At 42.9% G+C, this 11233-nt stretch overlaps 1 protein-coding gene across 11 annotated transcripts in view; it reads left to right on the top strand.

The window, feature by feature from the left end:
- Positions 1-9517, top strand: part of Ten-a (Tenascin accessory) — a 291517-nt gene extending 282000 nt beyond the window's left edge. For 9 of the 11 annotated variants that reach the window (NM_001169259.3, NM_001169260.3, NM_001144718.3 and 6 more), the window contains one exon: positions 1594-6468. In NM_001169259.3, coding sequence (NP_001162730.2) covers positions 1594-5486 — 3893 coding nt within the window. In that variant the 3' untranslated portion in view covers positions 5487-6468. Of the gene's footprint in view, positions 1-1593 lie in introns of all 11 variants that reach the window. The other 2 variants (NM_001169261.3, NM_001272554.2) reach the window with 1 other exon arrangement.
- The last annotated feature ends 1716 nt before the right edge of the window (positions 9518-11233 follow it).

Raw genomic sequence — 11233 nt, forward strand, 5'->3', positions numbered from 1 at the left:
ATCCTGCCTCGTTGCCGCTGTGCTTTTGGGTCCTCGGATTCGGATTCGGGATTCGGGTTCGGGTAAATGAACTGTAACGCAATCAAATCAAATCAACACTGCCCGAACCGCAATAAGAAGAAGCCAGCCACAATGTATTTAATATTTTTATTGTGATATGTGCAAATAGCAACACACTGGCACATAATTCGCAATCAGCGGTGAATTGTTGCATGCAATAATTGCGTGAAATGGAGGTTTATGGTGGGGTGGATTTTGAAAAGGTCCTTGCTGCGCAATGATTTTGGAGCAGTGGAGAGTGTGTGGCACAACGCGGCAGTTGTGTATAAAGCGTAAATATACTATTTTATACAGTCGCTGCAATGATTGTGACACTCGTTTGCTTTTGAAAATCCATGGAATATATACTTAAATCAACATTTTAAACAGCTTCAATGACCAAGTTTTGTGGCAATTTAAGATGAATGCAGTTGCGGGCAATGATGTAAAGTTAATGTGTTCCAACCCAGACCCCAAAACCCACCTAGACATCACCCACTTTTCCCCCGCTTTTCCACTTAGTTTCTTATACAAAACGCTGTCATCATCGTCTTTTGTTGTTGTCTGTTTGCAATGCAAAGCCGTTGGAAAAAAGGGGGTTGGGAGGTGTTGAAATAAAAGGGGATGATACCAGGGAGCTGTGAGGCGTAAGGCAAGCAAATTTATGCAAATCCAAAGCGATTTTCAACACTAACTAAAATGAAACGCTTTGCAGGGGCGCACAAAATAGGGGCGTGGCTGCAGGAGGCAGGATGACTAGTAGTAGTAGTAGTAGTAGTAGCAAATTGCACAAAAATACTTAAGACACTCGCTTGCAGACAGAACTTACCTATGCCATTTTGTATTTGTGCATTTGCAGTGATTCAAAAACTGAAAAACGGGGGGTTTTCGGTTATATTCAATGGATGGAGTGGTGTAGTGGGGGGGGGGGGGAGTGCAGTGAAAACTGAGGAAGGGAAAATCCAGAGCAGTAAAAACAAACAGCTGCAGGAACTTGGCGTTTAGCTTAAGCAAATGATCAACAAACCAAGGGAAAATCGAGTTTGGAATGGGAATGGAGCGTTAAGGAAGTGCGAATAAATTTGATGACCAGTTAAAAGGAATGGCCCAAGGAGCTGGGAATGAATAAATGAGTCAATTATCTGGCAAGGACAACGAGAGTGTGCGACTTTTTTTACGACTTTTCCCAGCGTTCAAGGGAAAAGGTAATCAAATGTCGAGCAGATGTTTTTTCAGCTTTTCCAGCCAACCATTAGGTAGTAAATAAAGTTGATAAGCTACGCTTGTAAAAAAAAAAAGTTGCCTTTAACTTGCAGTAAAGTGCTTCTTTAACTCGACGCACATTAAAAATTAACTCGACCCATCAAATTGGCAACTCTTTCTTCGTAATTAATTTGTAAGGTGCTAAAAGTAATTTACTTTTCTAATAAAAACGCTTTTTCAATACAAAAACATAGCTAATACATTTACAGGTCAAATAGTGCGAATGCATACTATATTTTATATATTTTATATGATTATATCGTAATATTTTTTTACCCCGATTTTTTTCAGGATCTCTGCACGTTTTGGCCTTGGAGCACTATTTACCCTCGCACGATGAGAACGGCGAGTTCCACATTCCCTTCCCGCCATCGAGTGAGATATATGTGTTCAACCGATATGGCCAGCATGTGGCCACCAAGGATCTGACCTCCGGTAAGACGCGCTATAGCTTCCTGTACTCGAAGAACACCAGTTTCGGCCGATTGTCAACGGTAACTGATGCTTCCGGCAATAAGATTCAGTTCCTGCGCGACTACAGCAATGTGGTTAGTTCCATCGAGAACACACAGGATCACAAATCGGAGATCCAGATCAATGGCATTGGCATCATGACCAAGCTGAGCGAGAAGGGTCGCCAAGAGATCGAGCTGGACTATGATAGTAACACGGGTCTGCTGAATTCCCGATCCTCTGGCGGTGAGACATACATCTATCAGTACGATGAGTTTGGTCGGGTCACTGGCATGATACTGCCCAGCGGTGAGATCGTAAGAATTACCTCCCAGCTGGCCGATAGCCAGGGTCTTACAGTGTACGTCCATGCCTCCGTGGAGTCCCTATTCTCGAGGGAACGGATCGCCGGCGAGGCCAATGAGCTGCTGGTTCTGGGCGGAGTGCGATCCACTTTTCTGAAACGCGGACAAGCCCACGCGGATGCGGAACTGAAGGCTAACAACACCCTAGTGATTCATGGCGATAATGGCGTGGTAGTGGAGGCCTCTGCCGTGGCCAGACACCCACTGCTGGAGGCAGCTCTGCCCGTGGAAGCGGAAATGCTGGCCATGTGGTCACATCAAAGTGTCACCATGGGCGAGGGACTGACCAACTCAATGTACTCCGTCTACAGTTTGGTGGGCGATGTTAGGAATCCGCAGCAGACGCTCAACCGTGAGATTTGGGTCAACCAGTCGCGGGTGATTGGCGTGGAGTTCGATCAGTTCACCAACCGGGAGACCTTCTACGATGCCCGACGCACCCCGATCCTGATAGTGGCCTACGATCAGTCTGGTCTGCCCAAATCCTATTACCCGACCAATGGCTATCCGGTAAACATCACCTACGATCGATTCAATCGCGTCGAGGGCTGGGCCTGGGGTCCAGCAGAGCTCAAGTACAGCTACGACCGACATGGTTTGCTCTCGGAGATTACCTCGCAGCAGGATGGCATCGTGTCCTTTGTGTACAATGACTGGAATCTGGTCTCAGAGATCGGATTGGCTAGCCAGCGAAAGTTTGTGCTGCAGTACGATGATGCCGGCGGCTTGAGGCATGTGGTCCTGCCCTCCGGGACTCGCCACAGCTTCAGCATGCAGACCTCGATTGGATTCATCCGCTGCACCTACACGCCGCCGGGCAGCACAAGAGCTTATCTGCAGCACTACAGCCATGCGGGAGCCCTGCTCCAGACGATCCTACCGGGCGATGGAGCTCGCATCGTATATCGTTACAATGCCGCTGGCCAGTTGACTGAGGTGGTCCATGGCGATGGAAGGAGTGAATTCCAGTACAACGAGGCCACCGGAATGCCGAGCACCGTTTCGCACACGGAACGTGAATTGGAGTACCGATGGGACTTCGAGTATGCCGCTGGCTTGCTGGCCGAGGAGAGGATCGATTATGTGGCCAAAACGGGACTGAGCAATGCCAAGTTTAGCTACGAGTACGATTCCCAGCTGCGAGTGGTGGCCCTGCAGGGCAGGATTGGCGGTCAGAGTCTGCCGACGCAGGCCTTTGCCTACGATCCGCGCACGGGAAGACCCAGCCTGATTGGCCAGTTCCGATTCTCGCAGCCGGCGCAGAATCAAACCCAACTGCATGATGGAACCGCTAGCTTCACACGGACGGTCGATGGACGCTTCCAGACGCAGCGAATGGCCCTAGCCATCCATCGACTGGAGGTGTTCCGCATGGAGTTCTCTTATGGAGTGCACGGCAGGATCTCCCAGACGCGCACCTACACGCGGAACATGGCGGTGAATAGCTATACGAATGTGAAAAACTACACATGGGACTGCGATGGCCAGTTGGTGGGCGTGGAGGCCCAGGAACCGTGGGGCTTCCGGTACGACGACAATGGCAACCTGCTGTCGCTCACCTACAGAGGTAACACGATACCGATGGAGTATAATGCCCAGGACAGGATTGTAAAGTTCGGCGAGGGGCAGTACAAGTACGATGCGAGGGGTCTGGTGGCCCAAAATGCCAGAGAAGAGCGATTCCACTACAATACCCAGGGCCTGCTTGTCCGCGCCTCCAAGCGGGGTCGCTTTGATGTACGCTACTACTACGATCATCTGAAGCGTCTGACCACGCGAAAGGATAACTTTGGCAATGTCACCCAGTTCTTCTACACCAACCAGCAACGACCATACGAGGTCAGCCAGATATACTCGCCGCGGGATGGCAAGCTAATGTCACTGACCTACGACGATGTGGGTCATCTAATCTATGCCCAGGTGTACCGACACAAGTACTATGTGGCCACGGATCAGAGTGGCACTCCATTGATGCTCTTCAACCAGTATGGCGAGGGCATTCGGGAGATAATGCGTTCACCATTCGGTCACATTGTCTACGATTCGAATCCATATCTGTATTTGCCCATCGATTTCTGCGGCGGCATTTTGGATCAGGTGACCACGCTGGTGCATATGGGCGATGGTCGAGTATATGATCCATTGATTGGCCAGTGGATGTCGCCGGACTGGCAGCGTGTTGCCGAGAGGATTATCACACCGACGCGACTGCATCTGTATCGATTCAATGGCAACGATCCGATTAATGTCGGCCACGAACGTCACTATCCAGAGGACTTTGCCGCCTGGATGCGCACCCTGGGCTACAATGTGGGCAATCTGGTGCCACAATTGGCCCGGGATCTGTGGCAACCGCCAGCACTTTGGGGCCGACCACCCGCCAATCCGGTGGCCCTGAATCTGCGGCGACCCTTCGATAACATTCCCACTATGGCGGTGGAGAGCGGTTTCTTGGCTCACCTGAACGTGCGCCGAATGTCGGACTTTGAACAGCTGTCGGCACCACCGCGTTCCGCCCTCAAGTGCGATGTGATGGACCCATCGCCCAAGACAATCGGATCCGATACGGAGCCACCGTTTGGCAAGGGCATTGTCGTCTCCCGTACCGCCGATGGCCAAGCCATAGTGTCCAGTGTACCAGCAGCGAATGCCATCTACCGTGATGTCTACACTAGTGTATTCAATCGTTCCAAACTACTGCCATTTACCTTTGTGGTTCACAATGCCCAGCAGGACTCGTTCTTCTTCGTGAAGGAAGATGCCTGGCGGGCCACCGAGGACCGGCAGCAGTTGAAGCGCCTGCAGGGTCAGGTGAACACCACGTTCCATGAGATCACAAGGGAGGCGACTGTGGGTAGTGGACCAGCGGGAGCAGCCAATGGTGGTGCCGGCTCCTCATCATCCTCCTCGTCATCATCCGGTGGTGGCTCGTCCTCGAATACGGGCAACTATCTGGACGTTAAGATTCACGGGGCACACGCCATTATTAATCTGCGCTACGGCACCACCGTAGCCAAGGAGCAGCAGCGACTGATGCACCATGCCAAGCTGACGGCGGTGCGAAAGGCGTGGCACCGCGAAAAGGAGGCACTCCGCAGCGGACTGACCACGGCTCTCGAGTGGAGCCAACAGGAGACCGATGAGATCCTGAAGCAGAGCTATGCCAATAACTACGAGGGTGAGTACATCCACGATGTGAATCTTTATCCGGAACTGGCGGAGGATCCGTACAACATCAAGTTCGTGAAGAAGAAGGGCGCCACCGGCGGTGCGGCGGGAGTGCCCAATTCGCGACGACGACGCCGCAGATCCACCGATCTAATCCAGGAGGAAGAGGAGGAGCTCCACCGCGAAGCCGACTGTTAGCTTCGTAGGAAACCCGTAAAAACCAGCCACTAAAACGCGAGGAGCGCAGTGAAAACCGAAGAACAGGAGACATAATTATTTATATTTATACATATATATATATAAACATATATATATATATATAGTACATAAATCTATGTTATCGAACCAGTTTTTTGATGTCAAGGAACATTATATATATATATATACACGTATACATAAAATATTTTTTTTTATTGTTAGCCACTAGAGAAAAGTAAAGAAAGAAAATTAATGAAAATAAAGAAAGCGACATGCCAACATAATCCCATGTAGCTGCATGTACGTTTATATATGTGTGTGTGTGTGACGTCAGCTAAGCCGCAGATACATTTACAGTACAGATACAGATTACAGATACAGCCGCGTATATAGACGAAGTTATAGATATACAGATACATATATATATACATCATATATATATACTCATCATATATATATATATGTATATATAATATATATATATAAAGATAATGGATAGTATAGTGTAGTAGTCATACGAGCATAAAGCGTACCATACATACAGAACATATGTACATGCATACTCACCACAATAAGGGGCGCAGGAGGAAAATTAGCGGGGCGGGAAATTTATGGGAATGGGCGTATCAAATTTTTTTTTGTGGTACTCGAGCTTTTTGAGACTGGCATAGTTTTAAACAAAACCAATTGAACGGCAACTGACCGACGGACCTTCAGGAGGTGATCCCTTGGATCTTCCATTTGATACCAACCATCCAATGTACATAAGCAGAAATGGAGAGAGAGGTGGCGGGAACGGAAACGAAAGTGGACATTTTGAGGGACAGGCCCAGACCAAAACTCACACACACACACATATAGACACACCGACGGACTCACTACACTAGACAACCGGTTTTGGGGTTGTGGGAGATTTTTGCTTAGCGAAAGCTTTCTCTCGTTTGCTTTGCACAGTGTCAGCTTTGAAAATTAAATGGATAACAAAAAAAAAAATAAATAAGAAACGTAATTATAGAGATCGAACAAGAAAATGTAGCTGTTAGGTAAAATGTTTTTTTTTTTTAATAAAATATAAAATGATATATATTAAATATAGAATACACACACACACACACATATTTATAGCGAGAAACCTATAGCTGTAATGTTCTTATAGATAAGTTTAAGTTTCGTCCTACTTAATTAATTAATTTATTCATTATTATTGTTCATACATACATATATGGCCGAGGCAAGGGCAAACACATCCACAATCCAAAAAAAAAAAGAAAAAAAAAATATTAAAAAGTATATATCGAACTAATTTTAATTATACATATTAATGCTATTATTATGTGGAAAGTGAAATGTTTTGTTATTATTTGTAAGTCTGCTTTTCTCGAACTCAGCTCAATGCGGCCCAAATAAACTCAAAACCATAAAACGAATCGAAATAAATAAAGCTTAAAAACAGTATTAAAAACATCACAAACACGAAATAGATATATGATTTCAGCTTTGGAACCCAGATCGAGATCGTTGAGCTTTCCGTCCAATTTGATTGAGATTGCCAGGGATCCAGACACATATATTAGATGCCAATTAAAGTAGAACTTGACCGGATTAGTTGACCAATTTTGCTTCGCTTTAGAAAAACTCCACTTTTTGCAGCTCGAATTTCACTTATTTTCCATGAATTGGTGCTTATCGAATTTATTGCCACAACTATATGTGTAGGTATAGTTAAATAATTGCGTGTGTGTGTTGTTCGTTTCCTTGCCTCCTAGAAAATAAGGGAAAACATTGCTAATAACAAAATACCGTAGAAAAGGAAAACAAAAGATTGCTGAATTAGTTGCGAGCAAGCAAGAAAACGAAATTTTATAAAAATTACCAACTCGAAAACCAGACCACAAAACGAGGCCAAAACGATCGATCAATTGGACAAGAAGGGAGCATTGGGGGGTGCCAGCCAAGTAGAACGCAGCTTAGAGCAGAATGAGTGTCCGTATGAGTGTCCGTTCATTTAAGTGAGTATTGTCCGCCATAGAGCGATTAGTATCGCCAAAGGTATACAGCTAAATGTCCGCTCAAGAAGACAATGTCCGCTCAAGAATGAAATTTTGTCCGTACATCAGGAGAAAGAGAGTCCGCGTGCGTGCGATAGCGTTATATCAAAAAATATGAATGGAAATTCGGTGTCTCCCGACATTTGCCGGAGTATCTGTGTATATATATTAAGGCTAATCAAGGTAAACTAGTGTTATATCGTATATGGCACCGTGCATCGTAATCTCTAGTTATATACAAGAAACAAAAAAGAAACAAAATATACAAGCTCACACAGAAAAGTGTGCGAAAATTTTTTTTGGCTTTTTTTTTCTCCATCGTTGTCGCGCCTAACTAGATGTAAAATAAACGAGACAAACTATTGGATAAATGGCATATATAAATATAAATAAATATATGTAATATGTATAGGAGTCTACATGTTAGTTGTACGTGTGCGGGGTACCACTGTACTTTCCGCTCGAATTTCTCCCATCTGGTTTTTGATTCGTTTCCATTTCCGTTTCGTTGATTGGCAAACCAAAACAATTCGAAAAAAGAGCAGGAGTCAGTTACCTATTAGAATTTGGCAAGCATAAAAAGCAAACAAGCAACAAAATGAAAACAAACAAACAAAAAAAACGAAATGAAATTGCTTCAAAAGCAAACAAAAAAAAGATAAACAAATGGCACACTAAAATAAATATTATTGATTAGAGCAAACTATGAAATGGCTTGAGAACGGAGAAACCGAAATAAAATAAAAGTAAAATATAAAACAAAACAGCAGACGCAGCAAGAAATATTTATGTGTACATAACTGAAAACCCAAGTATTTTAGGATATTTATGTTAGAGCTACACAAACTTCAACTTAAACCGAAGGACTAACTTACAACTAAACCTAAACTTAATACTAAAATAATGCTAAAGTTGAAAGGCGAAAAAAAAAATGATGAGAAATACTTAGCAAATAAAGAAACAGGGAAACAATTGAGATAAATTAACATTTAAACGTTTTGCACACCACAAACAAAATAAACAAGCTAAACAACAACTATAACAGAGCTCACACAGATACAAACACACCATCCCACATACACCGACATAATACAGATGCAAGTACATATACACTCGACAGCAAAGCAAACAACAAAATTTAGCAACAACAAGAATTTATGAGATATAATAAACAAATAAACAAAATAATATAAACAAACCAACCAAAAGGCAGCGACGCAACAAGAAAAGTTGAAATACTTATTATAAACAAATAAACGCAGAGGAGAACAATTTAAAAAAGAACAAAAAAAAAATAAAATAAAATAAAAAGAAGAACAAATTATATTTATTAGACAAAATAGCAGAGAAGATGAATCTGTAGTATATCGAACTATGTAATTCACAAATAGTAAATAAACCGAGGCAAACCAAGCAAACCTAAGGAGTATTGTAGGGCAAATTCAAACTAATTGAGAAACGAACAGAAAACACCCCAACTTTTTTTTGTCTGTGTAAGCTTAGTGGAGAATTCAAGGGTGGGCGGGGCGTACAACCCCCTCTACAACCCACGCATTGTCAATGCAAACGATAAACGATAATCCCCATTCATCACCTAGAACCCCCTAGGCATATGCATATATGTATCTATCGGTAAATGAACAATTATATATGGCATTATATTACCACAGCAGAACAGTAAACTAAAATGACATAAAATAAAAGTAATTACGATAATTATTGCAATAATGATAATGATATACCATATATGTAATGATTTCAACGCGAAACGAGAATATTTTAAGCGTATTAAGTTGAACTATATTATATATGAAAATATATAAATGGATAAAAAACAAAAAAAAAAACATGCGACAAGCGGTAAAGATAAACCAAAACAAAAAAAAAAGAAAACCACACAACACAACTTCTGAGGATATCAAGGGTCTAAGAATAAATAAAACTAATGAATTAATTAAAAATAAATAAATGAATATGAAAACTAAATGTGAAGCTATACCCCAGTGTTTTCATTGAACTTAACCTTTTGCAGCCGAAAAGTAAGTATTCAAATTGCTCAAGCAGATTCTTATACCAAATAAGCATTTCTCAATATGCAAAGATCTATTTTCGCCTAAAATATAACTTGTAATAAATTGATGAGGCGGTTTGAAAGTTACACCCAATTCGATCCTGCAACTGTGCATATATGTGCATATTGCAACTATGCTCATGAATAGCGTTGCTTAAATACCCTGGAAACGTGATCATTGAAGCAGTGGGTGAATGTCAGTTGAACCATTTGCCCCCCCAAGGAAGTTAAGCCCCAAAATGCATACATAATAATCAACTCAGTTGGTGTTGCTACTGTTTTGGCCAGAGCGTTGACACACATGCATGCCAAATGCGTTTTGAGGGGGCTGAGGTGTGGGTCGCTCCGGCTTTTGCCAAAAGATTTGGCCACGCCACGTTGCCGGAGCCGCCAGCAGCTGTACTAGATTTGAGTGAAATGTTGCTACTTGTGGGTGGGTTTCGTGGGTCCTGTAACTGCTACGACTGCCACAGCCAAAGCCAGTGCATCACCACATACCCCATCATCCCCGCCGTTACCATCCCATCCTCTATCTCCATCTGCAACTGCAGCTGCAGTTAAATATTCAAATTTATACAAAGCATCTTCAGGTGCTCGTTGAGCAGTTTTGTGTTGCCTGTTTACCAACTACAAACTATGTGTCAACAGCGGCTCAGGCCGAGACAGATGAAGAAAGCATCCACTTCCTGCACCTCACAATTGTGCAGACCTGCTGCATTATTTATCCCCGTCAGAAAGGGGACGGTACTCACCTTTCCCAGGTCGAGGCTGCTCTCCATTTTCTGCATTTCAATTACAGACTTGCTGGCAACCTCCATCGCCCCATTTCCATTGCCATCATCTGCATCATCAGTATGCACCTCTGCCTCGAGAGCTGTTTTCTAGCCTAGACCTGACACTTAGCCAAAAACAAAAATCTGATACGAAAAAAACGCATAAATGGCACGAAACCGGTGCAAATAAAGTGGCATAGTCAAAGTCCCTACGTTATTTCGATCCAGAATTTAAATTTAAATTTTAGGCGAAACTATGGAGAAACCCCCGATTGAAAATATTCGATTTTTTACCAAATTTTTTTTTGTTAATTTTTTTTTTTAATAATTAGTTTTTTTTCAATAGCAAAAAAAATAGTTGTCCAAAACTGGAATGCGATACCTCGTTGAATTTGTAACTTAATTTCCTATACACCTGTGTTTAAACCTGGAAGATCCAAGAGGTTTCAATTTTTGGCAAATTTTGATGGGGGTACCCCTTATTGAAAATGCGAAAATTTGCTAAAATTTTGTTTTTCGAAAATCATAAAAATTGTAATAGGGATAGTAAGGTATGTTTATTAGCAGTACAAAACTGTCTTTATTTTAGCATTACCATCTTTTTTGTCCAAGTTATGGAGAAAACCCCGTTTGGAAATATCCGATTTTTTACAACATTTTTATTTGGTCTATTTTTCTTTTTTATATAAGTACATATTTTTTAATAGCAACAAAAATAGTTGTCCAAAACTGGAATGCGATACCTCGTTGAATTTGTAACTTAATTTCCTATACACCTGTGTTTAAACCTGGAAGATCCAAGAGGTTTCAATTTTTAGCAAATTTTGATGGGGGTACCCCTTATTGAAAATGCGA

The sequence above is a fragment of the Drosophila melanogaster genome, chromosome X (genome assembly GCF_000001215.4).
Source record: "Drosophila melanogaster chromosome X".
NCBI classification, from domain to species: domain Eukaryota; kingdom Metazoa; phylum Arthropoda; class Insecta; order Diptera; family Drosophilidae; genus Drosophila; species Drosophila melanogaster.